The sequence below is a fragment of the Macaca fascicularis genome, chromosome 9, assembly GCF_037993035.2.
Source record: "Macaca fascicularis isolate 582-1 chromosome 9, T2T-MFA8v1.1".
Taxonomy (NCBI): domain Eukaryota; kingdom Metazoa; phylum Chordata; class Mammalia; order Primates; family Cercopithecidae; genus Macaca; species Macaca fascicularis.
The window spans coordinates 8,039,101-8,064,876 of NC_088383.1; the positions used below are offsets into that span (position 1 = coordinate 8,039,101).

At 46.4% G+C, this 25,776-nt stretch overlaps 1 protein-coding gene across 7 annotated transcripts in view; it reads right to left on the bottom strand.

Moving 5' to 3' along the window:
- Positions 1-4,874: 4,874 nt before the first annotated feature.
- Positions 4,875-25,776, bottom strand: part of SFMBT2 (Scm like with four mbt domains 2) — a 250,737-nt gene continuing 229,835 nt past the window's right edge. For 5 of the 7 annotated variants that reach the window (XM_065520270.2, XM_045399525.3, XM_045399524.3 and 2 more), the window contains exons 17-21: positions 22,503-22,678; positions 18,724-18,890; positions 18,126-18,389; positions 17,181-17,309; positions 4,875-10,161 (exon numbers count right to left, since the gene is read on the bottom strand). In XM_065520270.2, the coding sequence (XP_065376342.1) occupies positions 10,021-10,161; positions 17,181-17,309; positions 18,126-18,389; positions 18,724-18,890; positions 22,503-22,678 (877 nt within the window). In that variant the 3' untranslated portion in view covers positions 4,875-10,020. The remainder of the gene's footprint in view (positions 10,162-17,180; positions 17,310-18,125; positions 18,390-18,723; positions 18,891-22,502; positions 22,679-25,776) is intronic. The other 2 variants (XM_045399527.3, XM_074000966.1) reach the window with 2 other exon arrangements.

Consider the following 25,776-nt stretch of genomic DNA (forward strand, 5'->3'; position numbering starts at 1 on the left):
CCCTTGGCCAGCCTCATGACTAATCTGGATTTTTTTTCTTGTGTCTGTGTAATAATCCGGAACATCATACTCCAAGGAGTCTTTGAGAGTTTGAATAATCCAGAGTGGATTCCTTGGGTTTGGAATAATCCAGAACTTCATATTCCCAAGGACTCCCTGAGTTGCCCTGCTGCCTCAGTTGCCTATTCATGGTTACCAGTGACCACATGAACACTAAGAGATGCCCCACTGAATCCCCTGGGTTTCTGACATGCTCCTCCCTACCCTCATTGTGCAGAACCAGCAACCTGTCAAGGCTGCACATTTTATATTCTTTGCAGTTCTGCCATCCTTATAATCAGATCCTAGGCCTGATTTTCAGTGAGTCTTCTCTGTGGCTGCAGACCTAGCTTTTCACGGCAATCAAGTACATAAACTGTTTCATTTGCTGGTCCACTTGTATAAGAAGGGCAAAGGATAACCACAGCTTCCAGTTCAGTGGTACTTTGTGTTCTGTGGGGAAAATATTCAACAATCGAGTTACTAGGAATAAGTGGTGAGAGGAGCCCATCCAACCTAATTCTACTATTTGGATGTCTGTGCCTTCAGACTCTTGGGAACACAGTCTCTTATACTGGCCACTGGTTCTGTGCAAATGTAGCAGCTGGAAGGACATGATTGTATACCTATAGGATGCAGTTCCCCAACTGAGGCTGTAGCTCTGCCACTGGTCGACCAGGCTGTCAATAACGCTGGCTGCTTCTAATGTCTGTGGGGTTTATCTTCCTCCCTCTGGTATGCAAGTATTTTACCAGGATTCCTGCTCACCAGGTCTAATTGGCATGATGCCATCAATAGACCAGCCACATGTTAAGATGACCAATGTCTTCTGCGAGCTACATTTTAAAAAAGAGCAGGAGAGTTAGCCTAGTATATGCGTTATATTTCCAGTCTTTTGACATCATCCTCAAAAGTATAACAAAGCCACTTTTGCATTTCCAGCTTGTTAACTATAGGTCAACACCTGGGAGCCATCATGGGTGATCATTAGACTGGCCCCAAGTAATTATTACAAAAATACTGAATTGTAGGTCACAATAAATGCCCCAATGTCATGAATTTCCCCATATCCAGCATTATATCCTGTCCTGCTTCATCTAAAACCCTAACCTATTACCATATGTGTCCTCCCAGTTTCTGCCAGTGTGCATTAGCCAGATTCTGTAATTCCTTTGGTGTATGGACTGTTCTTCCCAAATCAGGGTTTGTATTTACATTTCCAGGCTGTGCTGAGACCTAAATCTGGTTATTGCTGTGAAAGTGATGATGGGTCAAAGGGAGGAGGCACATGTTGGGAATGATGTCATTTTGCAAATAAAGAACCTGCATCAGGTGAAGTTGTCCTATGGTGTTCACGCAAGGGGAGTGCTTTCACCTCAGCAAGGGGGCTGCTTCTGCCTAGACGTAGGAGAGTTTAGGTAAAGTTAAGGTTGAAGATTCTTGGATAACCAGCCTGGGCAACATACTGAGACCCTGTCTATACAAAAAAAAAAAGAATCAGCCAGGCATGGTGGCATGATGGCACATCCCTGTATTCCCAGTTACTTGGGAGGCAGAGGCCAGAGGATTGCTTGAGCCCAGGAGTTTGAGACTGCAGTGAGTCGTGATCGTACCACTGCACTCCAGCCTGTGTGACAGAGTAAGACCGTGTCTCTTAAAAAAGTAAAAAGAAAAAAAGATTTTTGTCTTATGTACTCAATGACCCATCTCAGGTGTTAATTTTTAACTCTTTCCCTACAAGGGCTCTGACTTTGAAAAAGGAAACCTGTCAAGGCTGCCCATTTAGTATCCTTTGCAGCGCCAATATCCTTATAATCAGATCCTGGGCCTGATTTTCAGCAGGTCTTCTCTGTGGCTGTAGAAGATGAAAGTGCCTTTGAAAGCTGCCTCAGAAGCTTTTGAGCTGACAAATTGATTCCCTAAGTGTGCTATTTTCCTTTTTCAAGGCCAGTGATGCCAAATGCAGTTACCTTACACACTGTCTTTAGTACTATCATTGCCCCTACTATAAGCAGTGGCCACTTAATCTCCCACACCCATGCCTTCCACCTGCTGTGCATTCAACCAGAAGCAAAAGCTTTAGTGATTGTGATGCCAGAGTGTCAGGATTATTATCCCCTACTTACCAAGATCAAAAGGGTCCCTACTGCTTTCAGAGGGGTGACAATCTGACTCCAAACTCCTAGCTGAGAAGCTGTTTTATAAACTTCTTGCACAAGTTGTCTTATCTGGGCTTCAAAGATAACAGTCTAGGTCAAAGCGTATGTGCCAATATTTTATTGTGGAATGAAACATCCAGGCAGCAGGAATAAGGGAAAATAGACATTGAGGCAGGTAGGGCTGGAAAGCAAATACCAGATGGTATGTTATAGAGTTGGCCTCAGCTTAAGGTTTCTCTATCAAGGTTTCTGGTCAGGCTAAACAAAACTACCATTCTTCAAAATAGATCATCCAGGGAAAGGAATAGGACACTGCTGCTAGCTCCCTCCCATCTCACACTGATCCAAGCTGGTGCCCTGGGACACAAATTCTGCTTTACCTGAGAGTGGTGTCACACAGCCCTTCTGGTCAACTGTTGGGGAAGTCAGATCCTGCACACCATGGTGGGTACTTCATTTGAATCTAGGTTTGGTGGGTAGGGCCCAAACTCTCAATGGCTTAATTGGATTGGGACTGGTGGCTGAAGTTTCTGCTGAGGTGGATGTGAAGGAGACAATAGTAGTGGCAGCCAGGATGTTCCAATGAGCAAGTGCTCAAAAGTCCAGGAGTTGATGGTGCCCAGTGATACTGTGAATCTGGTTCACTACCACATGCTAACTCTGCCTAGAATCACACTATATTTATCTAATATCCAATTCTACCAACCATACACAGATACGGCACTATCCACCTCTTACAGAAAACTGAGGCCTTGTATAACATACCTTGCAGGTAGTAGAATGAGTATTTGAACCCAGTAAAAAGTGCAACGTTTTACTCTTTCTCCTAGTCAATGTACATCTCCTATTCCAAAAATTTTAAGCAAAAGATGGCAATACCTATGATGAAACAAATTTTGGGGTTGGGTGGGAAGACCTGGTGGTAGTGGTCATTGTGTGTTGATCAGACTTCAGAATAACAAACGAAGAGTTTCCATTTTACTTATTACTATGATGCACCATTTAGACATATTAGCTATAGAAGAACACAAAACAATGTACTTTGACACAACAAATGAACTGCACTAAATGGAAGGTGTTATAACCCAGGCTTGGGTTGACAACATAAAAACCTCTTGATGAAACTATCCCCAAGTAAACCTTTGTAGCCCATCTATTATTTTGATGTTGTATTTTCACTAAACTGATAACATGTCCAGTCTTCAGGAGGAATCACCCAAGGTCATGTTGACATAAACGACATTTCTTTAAACACAGTCCTTGAAACTCCAGTAAGCATCATGCTCTTTCACAGACTTAAAATAGTCACAGCACAAACCCCAAGACAAGGGGGAAGTAACTTCTAGTAAACTGAGGAAACAGCCTCACTAGAGAGCAGAAGAATTAAAAATAGGTTTCTGATGGCTACATGAAAAGAAATACAGATTTTCTTTCTTGCCTTGATTCATTCAATTTAAAGGTACAGAACAGAGTTCAGCTTCCACTGTCTTAGATAATTGGTCTTGCTCTTCTCAAAGATCTCCAAGTGCAAATTGAAATACAATGATCCTATTTACTCAGCCATCTCACCCTTTATCTATTTGCTTCCAGTATATTTTGAGAAAATGAATAATATGTTTCCCATTTTGCCCTCTTAGGCCTCATTTTTGCTATTAAAAAGTTTCCTAGCCAGATGTGGTGGCATGCCTGTGATCCCAGCTACTCGGGAGGCTAAGGTGAGAGGATCACCTAAGCCCAGGAGTTTGAGGCTCCAGAGAGCCGTGATCAGGCCACTGTACTCCAGCCTGGGTGACAGACCCTGTCTCAAAAAAAAAAAAAAAAAAAAAAAAAAAAAAAAAAAGTTTCCATAATTAAAAGAAAAATTTCTATATGCAGAATATGATTGCCATCAGAGCAAAAAATAATATTTAAAAAGAAGTAAATGACTGCACCACTACACTCCAGCCTGGGTGACAGAGTGAGAGCCTGTCTCTAAAAAGAAAGCAATGAAGTAAAAAATAAGGTGAACTAAGATACTTGAAATCATCTGGGATGGATGAAAAGGAGAAATCGTTCAACACTCCTCCACCTCCATTAACTCAGTGCTTTCTCTCCCCTTCTGCCTTACCCCTGTCCCTAGGAGATTCTTTCCTTCTGCCTTACCCCTGCCCCTAGGAGATGCTACCTGAACCTGTGGTGACAGAGGAAGGGGACAGGTTCTGCCTGTGAGAGATCCCAGAGATGGGGTAGGATGGCAAAGGTCTCTCTTCTCATCCCAACTTCATTGCCTAAAACCTACGTGTGACACTGAAAGAAAAATGATAAATATAAATGTGGTTATTTAATTATTGCTCTCATAGAAATAAAGCAGTCTTTCTACTAAAGCATCAGGAAATCCTAGAATAACAGAAATGACTGAAAATGGGAGGGCTAGAGGTGGTTGTGTAAGGATACACGAGAATGTTTTAACAACTAAAAAGAATAAACACAAGTTCCTTGACCAGAAAGTTCCATTCTGGAGCTAGGAGGTGACTCTGAGAGGTCACACAGGACTTTGAGAGTCGTGGTCGTTAACAACCTAGAAATAAGGCTTTAGTGCGTGGCAAAAACAAAACAAAAAATTCCCACCAAAATAACTAATGCAGACGCTAAAGATAATATTGAATAACCTTCAACACAAAGACCGAAACACCACCATAGAATTTATTTTTGCTTTATTAACAATGTGGCTTACAATTATTTTTCAAGTAAAAAGGGTTTTTTTTTCATTTAGAATAAAAATTAAAATATAACTCTGATATAGATTTTCATTTATTTACATGAAAACATATATACAGAATACAATCTTACAGCAAACCAAAAGCATGCCCTTCGTCCTGCAAATTTCAAAAGTAACGACACCAATTTTTCCCTTTTATGCACCAAAAACATACACAAGATAGGAATCCAATTTCAATACAAACTATTCAAACTAGAATGCAAAACAGTGAAAGGGCTTTCAACATTCACGACGAGGGATAGTTGATGTTTCCAGAGATCATGCTGGCTCCTGTTTTGAGCAAGTGAGATGATTATTTTTTCTGTCATTTAAAAAAATTTGCCTCAAATTTTTCATCCTAAGGTGATTTTTAGCCAACGATTGTCCTAGAAGTTTCCTTTTTTCGTCAGCACATCTCTTCAGCCACACAAAAAGCACTGCTCTGCCTTGGTTAGGCAGCACGACCGTCATACTCACCAGGCCAAATTCCCATTACTTGGTGCCAACCATACAGAAGAATTACAGCCCCTTCCTCAAACAATATGGAATCGTTTGAGTTGTTATTTATCATTGAAACTAGAGAGGTTTTCAACCAAAATTCAAGGCAGTACTCTATGTCAGCAATTACAACTTTCAGGTAAATTACATGGGTCAAAAGTAGCACAATTTGATTTTATCATAGTATGTTTGGGGTATCTGCAAACCATTCTAGTGATAAGAGCTATAAGAACTGGTCAACTTAAGAATTCAACCACGTGAAAGGGACTAATTTCCAAAAGACTCTTAAACAGAAAAGGGCAATAAACAAAAGAACTACTGAATTATAATAGTTGCCAATACAGATTTCCTTTGCTATTTAATTATTGCACCAACGAGATATGGGCAGTATGGATATCTCGCTAACAATTTCTTCCTTAAAGTACAGGTTTCTTAATTGACTATGTTTCCTTTCAAATAATTGCACACGTGATCACAGCTTTCTAAAGACAGAAGAGAGAGGAAGTGGAGCCTTGATTCGCCATCTTAATCCAAAAGCAGCAAAGATGCTCAAACCACAACAAAGATTTTTAACACTACTGCTTTTTTTTTAGTTCTATATACAGAAATAAATATAAATGGGTGTTCTATAAAATAAGTATGAAAACCCCTAGTGCTTCTAAAACTAAGCAGGGACAGCTCTTAGAAAGGGGTGTTTGGCATAAGATAGAGGGCAAATCTCAGAACTTGCCATATACAACACTAAAAATTCTGTGAGATAAATTCGACACCCATCTTCAAAGGGCTGATCAAAATCAACCTCCTACAGAGGGCAGTAAAGGTCGCAGGGGCAGTGTTCAAGGCGTGGATCATTTTAACGTACTGAGGAACAAACCAAAACAAACACAGGAAATCATCTTTTGAATCTGATCAAATAAGGTAGGATAACCCAGAAGCCGTGCAGCTCAAATACTGTGTCTGACCCAAACTTGGATCAAATGACTCTAATTTTGAAAGTGACGGATGAGTCCCCCACACTATGAAGCTCTGTGGTGAAGTTCACTGGCTTTTGCTTTTGTTTTGAAAGGCGAAGAAGTTCTGTAATGCCAGTAGTACCCTGTTCTTTTTCTAGGTTGTTAGGTTCGTGTTTTTGTGGACAGGATATTTTTTCAACATAGTACAAATGCAGTCAAGAAGTGAGGAGCTGAAACAAGCTCCGTGAGTTTAGGGTGAGACTGAGCAATGGGCTGTCGTGATTCAAGTTGAGGTGACGTCTCTTTCTCAGGGTTTTCAAACAGCGCAGACTGCAGGGTCCGCCGGGCCAGTTCCAGGAAGTTCCAAGTGGTGTGATACCCACAGGACGTGGGCGCACTAAGGAGAGGACTTTGGTCCCAAAGGATCATCCGAGAGAGATGGAGAAGAAACAGTACCATCAAGGGAAGGAATGCGGGGCATCACTTCTTGGTGTTTAGACCATGACACTGTTGGCCTAGGGGCTATGGTGGCATCGGGGCACACATGTCAAATCCACTTTTTCTGCCAAAAGCAACAAGGACACACACAGAAAAATGCTCCATGAAATTGGCCCTATCTTTAAGACAGACGCTGGTGAGAGGTGAATCCTACAGAGCAATGAAAACACATTACAATTCTGTAATTGCTGCTGACGTGAAGTCCACCCGTCACGACGGAAATCCCCGGAGAATCCAAGCTCTGAAGGACACTGGCAACAGCTGGAGGAAAAGCACCTCCTTGGTCCTAAAATCTTTCTGGGCTCTCCTCAAGGACCGGAGAGATGGCATAGAGACAACTTTCATGGTGACACCAGGCCGTGCCCTCTTGTGCAGTGGTCACAGCCATCTCCTCCCTGGCACGCGCACACAGAGTGCTCACCCATGGTGACCGCGACTGCACAGAGAAACACTGAAGTTAAACTGTCAGGGTGAAGGATATGGACAGTCCTGGGCACTTGGCTTCATGGGAAGCAAACACTTTCCCCTGTGACAGTGGCCGTATCCTTCCTGGGCTCCTGGCGGGCCACAAACTCCAGCTCCCTGGGTGGGCTCCAGAGAGCTCCTGGAGGATCTCCTCCCTCCAACGCAGCACCTCCTCCTCCGTGCCACCACTGAAGAGGGAGACAGAAGGTGACATTCGTGCTGCAAGTCCTTGTTCTGTTGCGGCCACCACATTCCCTCATCCTCGTCTCAAATACAACAGAAACAACTCAGCTTGAAAAGGCCACAGTGAAGGATCATCAAGGAGTCAGCGCGGGGAAAATGCCAAAGATCTGGAAATGGATGCCCTTTCCAGTCGTTTGACAGAGTTTCACTCCACGAGACTTGAGCGTTTAAGGCCAAAAGCATGTGGCTGAGAAGGCAGGGGTGGAAAACCGCGGAAAGGTCAAAACTGGAGCTTAAAGGAGAGATGCCCAGGGCAAGCCAGCCACGGATCCCAGAGACATTTCTGTCGGGGCACAAGTGACACACTCCTCCCATCTGAGGTCCCCGGGCAGATGCATCAGCCAAATTCTAAAACTTGATTCTAGAAAGCGACTGCAGGGGAGACCAAAACGCCTCATCCATAAAATATGTGTTTTCCATTCTCCTCTGTAACCATTAGAGTGTTAAGAAGGGTGAGCTTGAGCAATCACAGTTTCCAAAATCCCACCAAGAATCGTATCTGGAAATGTCACAGAAATGCAAGCAGCTCGTCAGCCCACCGCAGAATTTTACTGGAACTGTGGACACTCTAGTCCAAGGGACAAGCTCAAGGTAGTTATGGTGAAAAAGCAGAAAGGGTGTGAAGCCTCTGCTTCCAGTGTCTGCTCAGGAACTGCGGCAGGGTTTGGTTTCCTTGCATACGTTTAAAAAGGCATCTTGGCAGCCACCACAGAGGAACACTGTAGTCCACTGGGTCTGAGTGGAGATACGGAGTCGCTCGTGAGGATATGGAGATGGCTTCTGGTCCAAGAGGCCAGCCAACTCTTGCAGCCACAGCTTTGTCTGTACGTGACCTGGCGGATTTAACACAACTGCCCAAGAAATTCCACAAGCAAACTCAAAGCCAGAAAGAGCTGCAGGAATGGCAGGGTCAGAACTGGGACCAGACCCTTCTTTTTCTTTCTTTTTCTCATTGTTGGCTGATCTGGATCTTTCTTTCCAGCATGAGCGGGATGAACGCCAGCGGGAGACAGCGTGCTCACCACTGCGCCCTCAGTGTCCACACCTGTCGCTTCACAGGAACTGAGGTCCAGAGTGATAAGAAGTCACCCAAGATCTCAGAGTTAGTTCTCAGCAAAACCAGGGTGCCAAGTGGCTGCCTCCAGATTCAAGGCTCATGCTGCACTGTCCCTGGTGCATATGCAGCCAGCTGGGGCAGAACGAGATAGAAGGGACCCTCAGAGGGACTCCTGCTCAGTGACCTGCTGCAATGATCCTTCTAAGCGGATGTAGCTGGTTCATGAAACGCTTCCCCCACATCTCTTTACCTTCCTGCTCTCTGAAACTAAGCTTTTCCTTTGATATATAATCCAACATTTGCCTAAAAGTCTCACTCCCTGATCCAACTACAATTAAACTACAACACTGGAGATAGTTGAGGTCTAGAAAAGACTGGGTAGAGTGTGTCTCTACAGATATTCTAGGCTTCAATCAAAAACCATCCAGTCGGGCCAGGGCGTGGTGGCTCACACCTGCAATCCCAGCATGTTGGGAGGCCAAGGCGGGCAGATCACTTGAGATCGGGAGTTCAAGACCAGCCTGACCAACATGGTGAAACCCCGTCTCTACTAAAAATATAAAAATTAGCTGGGCATGGTGGTGGGCACCTGCAATCCCAGCTACTTGGGAGGCTGAGGCAGGAGAATCACTTGAACCCGGGAGACAGAGGTTGCAGTGAGCTGAGATCGCGCCACTGCACTCCAGCCTGGGTGACAGAGAGAGACTGTGTCTCAGAAAACACAACAAAACCAACCAACCAACCATCCAGTTGCACGGAGATGCCTGCAGGCCTTCCTTCACTCCCCGTATTCCTAAAAGGCACCTCAAACAGAGGACAGAGCTTTAGCACATCTTTTTATAAGGACGTCGCTGCCAGCTGCATGGCAGAAAGGAGCTGCCACCAAGATGAAACCGCAGGTGCCACTCAACCAGGGTCACACGCCCATCCACAGGAAACTGCATGTATAAATGTGCCCGTGTGATTACAGGAAACACGACGGCACGGGGTGAGGTTTCTTCCTTGGCGACATTCTTCTTTTACAAAGAATGCAGGCCTCACTTTAGGAAACCCTGCTCCAAGGGAGCTGCCGGTTTGGGGCGGGAGAAAGGCAAAATGTGGGCAAACCAAGAAGCTGGCCCACGTCCGGCAGGGTCTGACGCGTGACTTTAACTGGCACTCCCCAGAAGCCACTGCTGCTGTGCTTCGCTGTGCTTTGCAAACACGGAAACAGCTCACACGCCAGCAGAGGCAGGAGATCCTGGGCTTCTGGTTTTCTGGTGATACTTAGTGTCTGTACCATTTAACATATCCCGGAAAATCAAAGTTTCAGTCCTGGAAACCTTTACCAACACTGCATCCCACATCACGGGCCACCTCCCGAGGGCCGACTCAGTTGGCATACTGGGCGTAGAAAGCCACTTTGACTCTCTCGATCTGGTGGCATAACTTGATGGCGGGCCCCAGCTTCAGCTCCATGCACTCCTGCACCGTCGGAAGGGTCAGAAGCAGGAGTGCTTGGCCGTCAATGTCCTGCAGAAAAAGAAAGGCAGGTTAGAGACGGGGCAGTGTGCACCCGGGTACGTAGATGCATCTCGGCAGGCTCCATCCCGGGGCCAAACCTGACAAGAGGATGCTCTTGTTTCATTCAGTTCAGGGGATTGTTGGTAGAGATACCAATCCGGCTGGATGCCTGTCTAATCTTTGTGTTACTAAAATCTTTTTGCAGCTAGGCACAGTGGCTCACACCTATAATTCCAGCACTTTGGGAGGCTGAGGCTGGAGGATCGCTTGAGACCAGGAGTTTGAGACAAGCCTGGGTAATCCAGTGAGAGATGGTCTCTACAAAAAATTTAAAAATTAGCTGGGCAGGGTGGTGCAAACCTGTGATGTCAACTACTCAGAGGCCGAGGGGGGAGGATCACCTGAGCCCAGGAGTTTGAGGTTGCAGTGAGCTGTGATCACACCGCTGCCCTCCAGCCTGGGCAACATAGCAGGAGCCTCTCTAAACAACAACAACAACAACACAAAACCAACAATACAAATACAAGAGCTTTTGGCTAAGGGCATTCTAGCTACTCTGAAATTCACATACCTACTCTGTTGGGTAGAAAGAGCTGGAACAGGAGGGTTGCTGCAGGAATTGCTTCCCAAGCTTACTGTCCCTTGCTGGGAGGGCAACTCACCCTCCACCCCAGGCAAGGCCAGGTCCTCCCTGAGCTATGCTGAGACTTCATCTGAGCACTAAGCAAAGGAATCTCTACCAAAAGACAAGGCTCCCTCACCTCCCTGCCAAGGTCTGGCATTTCACCATCAGGATGGGTGAGAAGACGCTCAAGACAGATATGCCAATGACAGCACAGTTTTCCATATAGGAAAATACACACACACACACACACACACACACACACACACACACACACACTATTTACAGACACACACTGCCCAGAGCGAGGTGTTGCTTGTCCTGCTCAGCCTTTCTCTACCTACACACAGGGCAGGAAGACACTCATTCAATGAATGTTCAGTTGAATTTGCTACAGGAGGAAGTATCCAGAGACCCACTCCAAAGCTCTAAGACCCTTCCACTGGACATCTCTGTCTCTTCAGCAGCTTGCTTCATATAGTAATCTGGTTCATTTACACAGATGGCATTTGACTGGACTTCTGCGTTTAACCGCAGTCCTCCTTCCTGTTTACCAAGACGAGCTCAATAGTCCAGAGGGAGTCACTGAGGCTCTAAGAGACTGCAGGCCCCGGGCAATGATGAAGATCAGTGGTACCATGAGAGCATTAAGTGAGCTCCACAAACTGGAATTTCTGCCACTTGCAGAAGAATTACGCCCAGTGCTGCCATAAGCCACAAGGACATTAATAGCCAAGCAAAAGCGTTAAGATCATACGTCTCCAACAACACCTGTAGGTGACTTTCGCACAGGCGGCTTATTTTCTTAAACTAATGGTTTATTTAGCTGTCTTGAAAATATCTAAAGCAAAAAGTCAAAGTGTGTATAAATGGTAGCCTTGAGCAGACTAATCTTCTAAGCAAGCGTAATTCATCATCTGATCAGATTCAAAAGACTAATGTTAAGAGCAGGAATAATTTATCTTCTGATCAGATTCAAAAGCAACAATATTCCCTAATAAGTATTGCAGCAATAAAAATGAAACATTAACTTTAAAAGTATCAATGTGAGTGTCATTTTTTATTTTTAAATTACAGATGAGCGCTAGCTACGATGTAAGCAACGTGAAGCCATGCTCAACCAAGACTCAAAGGTGACCTTATCAAACCACAAAGTAAACAGATCTGTCTTGTATACATACTGAAAGCAGGAGATAAACTATAGAAAACTGTCACTATATTTTCATGCTATGTTTACATCATTTTTCCCTTTCTCTAGAGTGCTCATACATGTTATTTTACTTTCTTTTCAGATGCTACAGAAAAGGCTGATTGCAGCTGGGGGGATTTGGGAGTACTGTGAAACAGTGTTTGGCTCTAGATCACGAAGAAACCAGGGGGACCTCTGGCCTGGGGCCTGCAGGCCAGTTCCACTTTCAGAGCCAAGTTCACATACAGTACATCAAAACAGACCAAGAGGGCACAGGCGTAGGGACTCACAGTCTTCTAGGTACCATGGGCCTCATAAAAACACATTTTAAGTAGGCAGAGGGCTGATGTTCTATTCTGTGGGTGTCATTAAACCATGCACAGGTGGCTCAACCATTACGTTCAATGACATCCACAGAACAGGATAGAATAGAAATAGAACTTATTTTACTTTCCCAGGAAGTTTACTTTCCTGGTGAAAATTAATGCCCAGAAAAGCTAGCCAATCTAACTATGATCACACAGCAAGTTAGAGACAGTGTTGGAATGAGAACTGTAGTTTTCAGACATTAAACTTTGAAGGGAAAACTGTAGCTCAGTCTTTAACATCTGTACTTGGGCATGATGGTGATTCAATCACCACCGAATATCAGCACTAAAATATTCATGTAACTCTTTCTCTACAGAAAATTTCAGCGAAGGTGGCCGATGCATGTATCATATTTAAGTGCAGTTGCGCACACTCATTTATTTCCTTGTCAATGTTTATTGAGCATCTACTAAGTGGCAGGCACTTGGCTGGCCTCTGGGGAATGTCACAGTGAACAAAGGAAAGGTTCCCTCTCTGGGCACCCCATGAATCTGAAGGATGGCAGACAAGTCAACAGACTATTAGGATACAGGGATATTAACATATGGATGCAGAGCTAAGGTCTCAAACAGGACAGGCAACCAAGTCAGTCTTACAGGGGTGTTGAAAGGGCTTCGAACTGAGACTTCAGGGACCAATAAGAACTATTAAGGCCAAGAGGGACTGAAAGAATGAACACAGCTAGTTCCCTGGAACGTAGAATTCCAGGAAATTGGGGAGACACCAAAGGTAAAATCATGACGAGCCCAGAAAGCCACTTTATCTGGAAGACTATTTTTTCTTTCAAGGATTATTTAGATAACAGCATACTTCACAGGTTCCTACATAACTGAGAGCTGCTGGCAGATCACTTTTAATGTTAAACAAAGAATTCTCATAAATGGACTAATTGTAAAGAAATGAAATATGATGAGATATACGACATGCTTAGCACAGGGCAAAATTAAATCGATTTTGATAGAGCATTCAGGTGAGGATTTGGTAGTTCCTAATGGAGGTATTCAGGTCTAGAGAAGTAGAGAAAGGACAGCTTAATCTGGACTAAGCCTATAAACTATCCTGAAATTTTTTCATTAATGTCAATTGATCACTTGAGCCGTCTGCTTATTGCACTGTCTCTGACTGATGGAAGCCAAATGAATAGGTAAAATTTTATTTAGTTTTGTGTGTTCTTTAGTTATAGATGAGTGGATTTTTACTGTATAATGTACAGGTTTGCAGCATTAAATTATGGAGTATAGATTTTTAAGCAGTTGCCATAACATTTCAGAAATAAAAGGCACAGATGCTGGTAATGGGGAGTTTATAATTCTTGCAAATGCTCCTGGTGATTATAATAATCTCTGCATTTACAACGTTCAGAGCATGCGTACACATAGCAATGACCATGCTGTGCACAGGCATCTCATTCACATGCCAGTGAATAAAGTCTCTGGGTTCCTTCTAGCTCATTTAAAATCTCAGACAATGCCTGCAGTGACCTACTGGAGACCTCATCAAATCAGAGCTGGAGTATCTGGGCTAAATGACGATGAACAAATTAGTAAAAGTTAGTAATTAAAGGTCTGATAGGACAGAAAGAGACTCAAGTGCCCATGTACTTCAGACAGCCCAGTAGGCAATGACTTTTTATTCCAACAGGTGAACTTGCCTAGTGTGAAATGTGAAATTACACAGGAATGAGATGACAATAATGAAAGTCTATTTTTCTCTCTCGTAAGAGAAACAAGTAGGGATGAAGGGCAAGGCTTTTACTGATATTAGAAGGGCAACAGGACAAAACTCTGTCTCTACTAAAAATACAAAAATTAGCCAGGCATGGTGGCGGGTGCCTGTAATTTCAGCTATTCAGGAGGTTGAGGCAGGAAAATCGCTTGAACCCGGGAGGCGGAGGTTGCAGCGAGCTGAGATTGCGCCATTGCACTCCAGCCTGGACAACAAGAGTAAAACTCCATCTCAAAAAAAAAAAAAAAAGCAACTTGGAGAGCAACTTGATTCTACAAGCGAGACAGTGTTGGCAGTGTTCCATTTCCTAGAAGGCTTAGCTTAGGGAAGGCATGAAACTTTTCTCTGGTGGTCTCAACTGGGCTTAGGAATACCAGAAAGGAAGACTCAATACTTTAGGCTTTTCCCCAAACCAGCTTTGTTTCACTTTCTTGCTTATTACTGAGAACTTGTACACAGTGTAGACAGACACAGGGGCTAGTGACGTTTCAAGGTATAAGCCCTCATACCTAACCTGGAATCTAGAAATGAGAAATCTGCTCTTCATTCAGGCCTAACTAAACTTTTTTTTTTATTGTGAAAACTAAGCATTTGAGCCTAAAAATAAAACCAAAACATTAGAGTAATACAGAATGCCACACCTCACTATCAGAAGGTGCCTCGCAGGGACTGAATCGGTGTATGCTGAATGCACACGGGGACCGAAAGATACGCATCAGCGCAACCAAACCTGCGGGATCAGCGCTTGTCATGGATTTGAATACAACGCTCTTCTTGCTGCAGCACCACTGTCAATAAATACCAGACAGGCAAAGTGTGGCACTGGGCAACACTTTGCACAGGATTTCAATCTACTGCTTTCTTTTTTGTTTTCAAGACGGAGATATGGCTTATCAATAAGCCTCCGATCACCTAAGCCCTTGCATTTCTTACAACTGTCTTTCTTTCCTGTTTGTGTGTTATTTGAAGGGACAAGCTCATCAACCAGGTTCTTTAGGTCTAAGGAGGCCTCTCCCTGGTTGCTTTTCAGAGTTGTCCAGACAGGAAGGGTGGCCAATGTCAGAAGGTCAGGAGGCAACTCCTTCTGCCTTCAATCATTCGTCTTTTTTATTTATTTATTTTTTGCTTGCTTTTGAGATGGAGTCACTCTATTGCCCATGATGGAGTGCAGTGACACGATCTCGGCTCACTGCAACCTCTGCCTCCCAGGTTCAAGTAATTCTTCTGCCTCAGTCTCCCAAGTAGCTGGAATTACAGGCGCCCAACAGCACGCCCAGCTAATTTTTGTATTTATTTATTTATTTATTTTTTAAGTAGAGACGGGGTTTCACCACGTTGGCCAGGCTGGTCTCGAACTCCTGACCTCAAGTGATCCGCCTATCTTGGCCTCCCAAAGTGTTGGAATTACAGGCATGAGCCACCATGCCCAGCCTAATCATTCTTTCAGCATGATCTTAGCGGATGTCTGCAGAAGGTTCTAGTGGTCATCAGTAGGATGAACTAATTCATCTCTTGGACTTCTTGGGACACAGGGGGAAGAACTTTGAATGACAGTAACTACTCTCTTTGGGTGGCACTGGAGACCATTGTAATTTGCTTTCTTCGGTTCATTGCTGCATGAACTTGGGAGAAAAGCTGGGAAATTTCCTGGGTGCACGGGAAGTCACAGACCTTTTATGTTCTCAGATTTAATGTTTGAAATATTCTCTTTCTAGACTACTGGTTTGTATGATCTAAAAAGAGACTGAATAAACCTATCTTTAACTTATTACATGAAAAACAGTACTTTCTTTTTCAACATGAGGTCTTTGAACACAGATATTTATACCAGGACAACGCAAGAAACTTCAACAAAGTAAGCACAGAGCAGAGCAAGAGCCTGGAATTTTCTGCAAGGCCAGTGAGGCAAGATGCAAGGTGGTGTGTGTGCATCCTGTTTCCGTGGCAACTTGTTTCCGTATTAATTTAGGGATAATGTAAATAAAAACCCTCTCTTCTTCCTTAGGACACAGCATCATATATCTTATGTTTTAGTTAACTATACTCATTTCGTCTGCTGGGCTACAGACTCTTTTAAAATAGAAATTCTATCGACCGTTATTGCGTTTGTCCATCACCATACCATCATCTTAAAAACATTTTATGTAGAAAGAAGTGAGGGAGATAGGAAAACAATGACGAAAGCAGCAGTCAGTATGACACACTGGCCAGCGGGCTTCCACTTTGGGCAGGCCAGGTGGATACACTGTTTCCTCCTTCTCCCACTAGGCCTAATGGGTAAGATCCACTGGCATTATATAGAAATCCACAAACAGAAGACTCTGGAAGGTGGAGAGAGGAGGGCAGACCGGCTAGGGGCCTGGGCTCCCAGCTGACAGCATGGTGCTGAGCTCTCTGGTTGTTTTGGTTGCTGTTTGTGTGTGAGCTTCATGCACCTGAGACTTGGAGCTGAAGAAACTGCAACCCAGATTTGCCAAAAGGCACTGACAGGAGGCTCAACCAAAGCCGGCTGTCTGCAGACAAAGGCCTGGCCAAGGGGTGGCCCAGCAAGACAAAAAACTGTGAGACAGCAACACCTCTTTGACAGCTGAACATCACAGGGAGGGCTGGCCAGGCCCCGCCGACAGCAGCCAAGGCGGAGTGAGCCGCCCTGACTTTCGGCCTGGCCAGGTGGCAACTGAGCACCTCATCCTACCACCGAGGTGGCATCTGAAAGGGCCAGGCAGGGAACTGGGCCTCTTACCCCGGCCTGGTGGTAAAGAGCCCCCACTGCAGGGTCGGTGGAGACGGCAGGGGGAGCGTGGACTCACACCCCTCACCTGGCAGCAACAGGCAGCTCCCGCCCCTGCTGGGTGGTGTCACCAGAGCCGGGAGAGTCACCCCTCTACCCCCACCGTGGCACTGGTGGGGCCAGTGAGGAGCAGGAATGAGGCTCCCTCTCTCTTTTCCCTGCCAGGCAGCTCTCAGCAGGGGCCTTGGAGGGAGCTGGGTCTCGCACACCTGCTGAGCAGTGCTGAGGAACCCCCGTGCAGGTGTCACGAGGAAGCCGGCTAAGACAGGAGGTTCCTTTCAGATCCAGAGTCTCAGCACATCAAACAATCCACATGCGGCAAGCCACCGTACCTGCTCCTGAAATATCTTGGCCAAGGGGGCACAGTCTGTCAGCTTAATGAACCTCACCACGTCGGTGACCGTCCACTCCAACGGGTTGCTCTCCAGAACCAGCCTCTCCTCCTCCTCTTGTTTCGTGTCCTGCAGAGAAAGGGTCGGAGGAGCTCAGCTGTGGCACAGTCAGCCGGCTGGGTCCTCTCCAGCACTCTCCAGGCTTCAGCCGCTCCTGGCCGGAAGCCACTGCCTCCCTTTGCTCCCTCACTGGGCACCTGAAAAAGCTGCACACCCTCTCAGTCCCTGGGCAAGTTCTTAGCTCAGTGATGATGCCCCTGCGATGACTCATGTGCCTTCAGAGGGAAGAAGGCAGGCACGGACAGTCGCTCTTGCATCCCTAGTTCAGGAAACCTTGGGTCTGCTTCTGAATGAAGCACCTCTGATTAGAGAAAAGAGGAGAAATACAAGGGGCACGTCCAAGCAGACACGAGAGAGTGTCCCCCAGTGTTTCTGTCATGATGGCGCCAGTGGCCCTTTCTGCTGATCTCACACCACCCATGGGGCTAGGGGAGACCCGAAACACTGATTAAATATTGTCAAACATCACAGAGGTGTCCTGTGACACACGGCAGTCACAGGACATGCGGGGAAGGAATTTCTGGAAACCCAGAGTTCAAAGGAACCCAAGGACTGTGCCCACCTCCTGACAAGCACCCAGGTGGCACTAAAGCCATCCAGGGAAGAGGCACTGTCTCCACCCTGGGCACTCCATTCCAATGCTGAAAGGCCCCTCCGCCCAGAGGTGAAGTGCCAGCCTTTGCTCCTGACTTGGGAACGAGCTAGAACAGCTGCTGCTGTTGGAGGTATTTTAAACGGGTTTCCCCACGTTGTGGCCCTGAGGTGTAACAGGTGTGCTTCTTCACATCCAGCGGGAAGCCCTCTGCCCCCACGCCCAGGAATCACCTCTGTCCCCTCGGGCTTGGCCGGCGGGCACTTCTCCCCTTCCTCTGCTGAGGAGACGGCCGGCGCCCTGCGGCCCCTTCGTGTCCTCTCTGCGGGCTGCCGGCGTGCGGGCTCTGAGCCGCTCCGCAGGGTGACGGCCCTCCGGGGCCGGGCCGAGGGCACCTCCGCCGACGAGGTGTCCGTCTGGTCATCCCGGAGCTCGGAGCCTGTCTCCTCACTGGCGGTGTCATCGTCCATGGCTTCAGCGTCCTCCTCTTCACTTTCCTGGGCCGAAGGAAAAGGCATTTAAGGGGCTGGTGGCAGGGGGGCCGGTAGCCGTGGCCTGGGCCCAGTGCAGACCACTTAGCAAGCCCTGTCCCAGGCAATCTCTGAAATGGAGCCAATGGTCCCACCCGCGGGCCCTACGAGGCCCCTTCCCAGCCAAAGCAGCTGGACACGCTACATTTGTTTTCAGCAGGTGAGGAGGAGGGGGTTCTTCTTCGGTGTTTCTGACCATCCTGCCGCCATCTCCAGGGCCACCTCTGCTGTGAAGCAGCCATACTGGCCAGCCAGGGCCAGATGACAGCCACAAGCGGGCAGGCGCCCCGGGCGGACATACCTCCCCCGAGCCCGCGGTGAGGTCCACGGCAGAAGACTTCCGTTTCTTCTGCACGAAGATGGATTTCCGTCGCTTCCTCCGCCTGGCGGGTTTGGGGTGTCCGCTGTCGGGGTTGCTTTCCCCGATGGGGGGCTTGGAGATCTTCTTTCTCTTTCCATAGTAATAGGCTGTAGGAAGGAAGATGAGAAACTTTTGGAGGCATAAACACACACAGACATGAACAGAGGGAGAGGAGAGAGGAAGGAGGCAGACGATTCTTTCATCTGATAACTCATTTGTGCCTTACAAAGTCATTCTGAGAAAACAGACCCACAGAAGGAGGGTCTTCTGCTGCTCAAAGCTTCAGGTCTGGAAGGTGTTCGGGCTGAACTTGGCCCCTCCCCAACGTTGAAGCCCAAACCCCCAAAGTGAGTGTATCTGGATGTCACTGACATTAATGAGGTCCTAAGAGTGGGGCTTGGGGTCTAGGAGAGACACCAAGGACCCAAGACCCAGAGGAGAGGCCCCATGAGGACACGGGGAGCAGGTGGCTGCCTGCAGGCCCAGGAAGGATCTCATCAGAAACCAAAGCTGCCGACACCCTGATCTTGGACTTCCAGCCTCCTGGACTGTAGGAGGTAAGTGTGTGCAGTGAAAGCTCCAGGTCTGTGGTACGTTGTTGTAGTAGCCAGAGCTGACTTCTGCAAAAGGTGAAAGAGACAAAGATGTCCACAGTTCCCACAGGAGTTTATCCCCGTCTGGACCCCAGACATTGCATACAGTGGTGGCAGTAACATCCATCGGATTGCTCTGACACCTGCTCCCAAGTCTGAATCTTGAGCAACTGGTCAGTCAGCAAGCACCGGGTGAACATCTGCTGGCGTGGTCCTGGCATGAGGGACTCCCCCAGCTCTTGGTCTGACCAAGACAAGTCGTGATCCTGAACACATGGGCCAAATTCACCAAGCACCTTTCCTCTTTTCAGAGTTCCTTCTCTATTACATCGTTGTGTACTTTATTCCCTTCTCATTTGGTGGGACTCACGTTACTTCTAAATTCTATAGCAGAGACACAGGTGTCTATCTTTTTTTTTTTTTTTTTTGAGACGGAGTCTCGCTCTGTTGCCCAGGCTGGAGTGCAGTGGCCGGATCTCAGCTCACAGCAAGCTCCGCCTCCCAGGTTCACGCCATTCTCCCGCCTCAGCCTCCCTCCCGAGTAACTGGGACTACAGGCGCCCGCCACCTCGCCCGGCTAGTTTTTTGTATTTTTTAGTAGAGACGGGGTTTCACCATGTTAGCCAGGATGGTCTCGATCTCCTGACCTCGTGATCCACCCATCTCGGCCTCCCAAAGTGCTGGGATTACAGGCTTGAGCCACCGCGCCCGGCCACAGGTGTCTATCTTAACTCAAAAATTATTTATTGAACTTTAGTAGTGATTAATGTTTTTTATAAAAAAAATGTACCATCAACTAATGAAAACCACCACTAAGGATCCAGCATTCAATTACGACCCAGACGCCTACTCATTAACCAAAGGTTCAACCGTCCCACTATGGGACGCCCAGGAGCCACAAAATAACTGAATGCGGCTAAGGAACCTTTATCCACGAATGGGGTGGGCCAAAGGAAAATGGCAAATGCACAACCCCTGGTTTGCAGGGGCCCCTCTGCAGGGAGCATGATTTCAGTGCATTCTCACAGTGCTGGGCTGTGGGCTTCGTCCTCCAGGTAAGTCACCTATCCTTTCTGCACCCCAATTTCCTTACTTACAAAATGAGACCTTCAGGACTAACAAGCATAGGTTTCCTTCAGGCCTAAGGCCGTCTATGTCCCACCCCCTCCCCTGCATTTGATCACAGCACGGCATTTGGAAGCCTCACAGTAGCAGCCCTGTAACTCCCAGGAGGCACATCTGCTCCGGCAGCCCTGGCCTGTTCTCATCAACCTCTCAAAAGCAGCAGATGGCAGGAGAGCTTGGAACAGGGTCCCGTGTCCAGTTCTACAGGGACCGTGTTCCTCAGTGAGAAGGAATGAACTGCTGTGGACGAGCACTGCTTTGTGGCCGTCTCCACGTACAGGGGCAAATGAGCAAGCCTCTGTCCCCACCCAAACCCCAAGCATGCATGACAGGGCTAGGGCAGGCTGGCCTCTTAGAAGCCAGAGGCTGGGGATGAGAATTAGTTTTAGGGAATGCGGCCAAAGGTCAGTATGTGTTTGGAGCCTTAGAATGAGACTGGATGACTCCTGCTTTCCCAGTGCTCGACTCCACCAAAATATGGTTCTGGCCTCCTCCCACTGGAGCCTCAGTTCAGCCCGTAGTAACATCTATTATAAATTAACCCAAAGGATCTTGGGAGTTAGGAGTTTTATCATATGAGATCCAGAGACATCTCTGAGTTCATTCTGGCAGTGCTGAATGGGAGGTGTGGGACCCTGCTCCTTTCCTGCCATGCCCAGTGTCCCGGAAGAACAGAGAAGCCCACCTGGCAGGTAAGCATTCACCATGCATGGCAAAGCCGAGCCCTCGGTCAGGCCTTTCTTACTCAGGAGCTGCTGCTTCCCAGTGAATCCCTCCCCTGGAAAAAGGTGCTGTGATGGAGAAACAAGCTCTTCCAGAACCAGGTGATGTGCTGGGCCGACACACCTGCGGGCCCTACCTGAGCGCCCCTGTGCACAGAATGACGGGGGCTCTGTGTGATCAGTGAGGGCACAGCTGACCTCCATTAGAAGGCAGAGTGGCAAGGAGACTGTGTGTGTCTGTGTGTGTGTTGTGTGTGTGTGTAGAAACACACTGAGAGGTAATAAAATACAAGGAAAGTCACTCTGAATAGCGTTTCAAGTACACTCAGATTCCTGGTTCCAGAACCCATGTTGACCAACATCACAAGTGACTGTGGCTCACAGAGCACTGGCCACACGGCCAGGCCCTTGTCACATCCCAGTTGGCTGGAACACGGCTGGCAGAGTCAACTTCCAGGTCACTCCCCCTTGCATTAGAGAGAACTGAGGGGAGATGCAGGAAACTCAGAACTGTGGGTCAGAGGGAGAGATCAGGGCGCAGGCACGGGAGGTAGAGGTGTCTGGGAGAGGCTACCATGGATGGAGAAGGTCATCAGAAGGGAAGAAGGGCAGGGCTCAGGGGAAGCGGATGCCCAAGGCCAGAGATCCTCGAATGGGACTGGGGATGGAAGAGGCAAGAGCTGGAGGTAGGAAAGTGGGGACAGCTCTGAGTCCTGCATCCTGTGTCCTGGGAGAGAGGCAAAGCCAGCTGGCAGAAAAGAAAGTGATGGTGGCTTCTGAGTCCTCCATGGCTCTCCTAGGTGGGGGTGTTGAGGAAGGCATCTAAACATAAGAAGCTGATTATGATGCGGATGTGGCCCCCTATCAGGAAGGGCAATGAAAGCAACATTACACTATCCCCGAGTAAGGACTGAAAGAGTCATCTGGGTTACTGTTACTGTGGTCAATTTTATTGTGCTCTCCTGGCATCCACTGAGCTGTAGAATCAATCAATCCACTGAAACTCATGACAGTACACACAGTTTCTTCTCTTCTTTTCCAAGGCCTACCAATGAAAATTCATCCTGTTTTAATTCGTCCCATCCCCTCCGTATGTCAGGCTAAAAACACATGTATCTGCTACAGCAAATCTTTAAAAATCCTTCCATAGCAATTCCTATGGAAGACTAGTCAAAAGGTTCAAAAAGAAACAAGCGAATGAAACAAAAACCAAATACCTTATAGCGTAGTTTAGGCCTCTGGGCCCATGCATTTCTTTTTTTTCATTATTTGTACTTACTGTATTTGGTTTTGGTATGAATGGAGCAGTTCTCTGGGCAGTTTTCAGATACCAGCACAGGACTAAACAAATTTGGACAGCACTCTAGCTTCGCACAGACTCGGCGGCAGAAATTTGCAACTTGGTCAGATGTCCGTACGATTTTGACCACAGCCCTGTACGTTTTGCCTCTGTATCTAGAAAACAAGGTGGGGGAAAAAGCGATGGTGAGACCAGATTATGATTCAGACCTATTCTGTACCACGTATTTCAAAGGTAGCAACTTCATTTTCTAATGATAAAGCATATGGTGCACAGTTTTCCATGCTGTTTCTCTTATTTCTCGGAGAGATATTTATGAGAAATGCTCACTAGTGTGCTACAAATGTGTCATAACAGTGCTAAACTAGAATCCACTTCCATAAAGACCCCCCCATTTAGCACACCCTCATTTTGCTCTATACAACTTCATACCAAAGATGAGTGGTGCAGGGTACATACCTAACGGGCATGGCTCTCGAAATGAGGTTAGTGAAATCTAACAGGTATTTTCCTGTTGTTATCTTATTTCATTTTTGAAAAATGTGAGTGCATATGGGATCATGATTCTGCCTTGAAAACCATGCAAATTCAGAACACTGAAAGGATATCTTTGTCAAGATTGTGTATATTGTTGAAATGGGGACGATTTCCATTATTCATAAATGGCATCTGTGCAGAATGGTGATAGGTAAGCGAGGTCACATTTAAATGGAGAGAAACACAAAAAAAGCAAAAAAAGAAAAAAAAAACCATTAAAAATGCAGAGTGACTGTATGATTGGGACCTGGAAACCGAGTGAAGACCCCCAGCCTTGCAGACACTGGCAGCAAGTGACTTCAGTATAAACAGAACCGTGACGGCTCTCCGGTGGATGAGTGACAGTTAAAGGAAAAGGCTGCTGTACTCTCAAGTGTAAAGGGAGCAACGTGAAATGGTAATGCCACTTGCCATACTCTGCCCATGAGGGTAACTGGCCACTCCTCTCCTCTGGGTTGGGATGGTGAAAGATTGCGCCAGGAACTAAAACTTGCTTCCACCTGCTCTCCAGTCCCTTCAGCAACCCCTCCACGGCTTTGCTTGCTTTCTCCGAAGCAGTAAATCGAATCCTTTCTGAACAAGCACACCTTCACTGCAATTCCCCACAGACTCAAATCTTGATTGAGTGATAGATAGTGGATGAAATCATACTACACCAAGAATGCGCGCCGGAATCGAAAGTCCTTCATACTCATCTCTATTTCTTATTAGACTGAGGTCTTTGGAAAGCTATAGTCTATTTGTGTATTAGGAAAAATAAGAGGGATTTCTCCAGTTAAATCTCCCCCCCCAAAAGTGGTAAATCTAACTGAGGGGCCTCACATAGGAGACCTTCATTCTTATTATGGATCGAACCATGTCCCTCCCAAATTCATATGTTGAAGCTATAACTCCCGATAGGACTGTAACTGAAGATGGGGCTTTCAATGAGGTGATTAAATCAAATGAGGTTATAAGGGTGGGGGCCTAATCCAATAGGAGTGGTGGCCTTATAAGAAGATGAAAAGGCTGGGTGTGGAGGTTCACCCTTGTAATATCACCACTTTGGGAGGCCGATGCAGGACTGCTGGAGCCCAGGGGTTTAAGACCAGACTATGCAGCGTAATGAGATCCCCATCTCTACAAAAAATTTAAAAACCACCTGGGCATGGTGGGGCATTACTGGGAAGGCTGAGAAGGCTGAGGCAGGAGGATTCCTTGAGCACAGGAGGTCAAGGCTGCAATAAGCTATGATTGTACCACTGTACTCCAGCCTGGGCGACGCAGTAGGGCCCCGTCTCTTAAAAAAAAAGAAGGAGGAGGAGAAGGAGAAGGAGAAGAAGAGTCACCAGGGGTGTACATGCACAGAGACTAGACCATGTGAGGGCAGAGGGAGAAGGTGGCCATCCACAAGCCAAAAAGAGAAGCTTAAGGGGAAACCAACCCTGGCACCTTCATCTTGGACTTAGCCCTCCAGAGCACTGAGAGAATAAACATCATCGCAAAAGCCATGGGGCCTGTGGCTCTTTGCTGCACAGCCTGGGCTGACTGAGACAAGGCTCATTCCTCCAGTGGGGAGCGACAAGAACGGGGACCCCCGGACTGCCTATCTGCACCTCCCCACCACCCACACAGCAGCTTCTCCTGACCACGGATGCTGCCTGCTTGTAACTTTCCTTCTCAGTTCACATTTTCTAAGGATTCTCTGAGGTCCTCTTAAGCACTTTTCTCTGCTCTTAGTGGAAAGACTAATCTAGACTAAGGGGGTATGGAAGTTTTCCCAAAAACCTTTTCAACGCACTAGGAAAACGAGAGATCTGAAAATCCGAATGCCTTTTAGAGTTATCCACAAGGAACTGATTTTATATATGGGATCCAAAAACTTCAACAAACATTGCTGAAAGAGATGGCACTTTCTTGCCATCATATATAAATATCAAGCACAATACTGCTTTCCTTAAACATAACTATTTACTGAAGAATAAAAATTAAGCTCCTCGCATCCCTCCCACACCCACCCACACAACAAAGAATTGAGAGTGAGACACGCTTCTGGAACCTAGATATTGTCACTTGTTGTTCATCACTTTTAAGAAAAAGACTTTCTCCTGCCCCAAGAAAAACCACAGGTAATGAATTCACCAACATAAAACTGGCAACCAGAGCTACAAAAAGCAGATTGGATGGGTTCTTGTTTTAAAATTAGGCACTACAGCCCTCATCCAAATATTTATGGGAATACGATACAAATAATGCCTGGCTGAAAACACAAGCACTTGAAGGTAGGTTTCAATCACCTTTTGGCACATTTTTAAAACTATCATGGGTACAAAGTAATGGTCAGTTTCTCAGCTGGCAACAGATCATAGGTTTTTATTTCATTCACATATCACCAAGCTACTGAAATGTGAAATTTCAGCTTTTTAGGAATGTCTTTCTAAAGACTGGAAAAATAACTTTTCCACTAATAAATCTTTTTTTAAAAGTATCAACGGCAAAAAAATTAAGAATTAAATTCCAACTTGTACTTTATATCTGCATATTCTACTAAATGTACTTCATATTTATTCAGGGTCTTTCACATCCCAGCCCCTGGGTGTTTCTTTTTCTTCAATTTCTCTAACGGGTCCAGCTTGACTTTCCATGTAGTGAGAACTAAAAAGTAATCTTCTGTAGATAAGATCACGCTTGAAATCCTACAGCCCCGAACGGCTGTTGGTTTTCCCAGGCCCTCCAT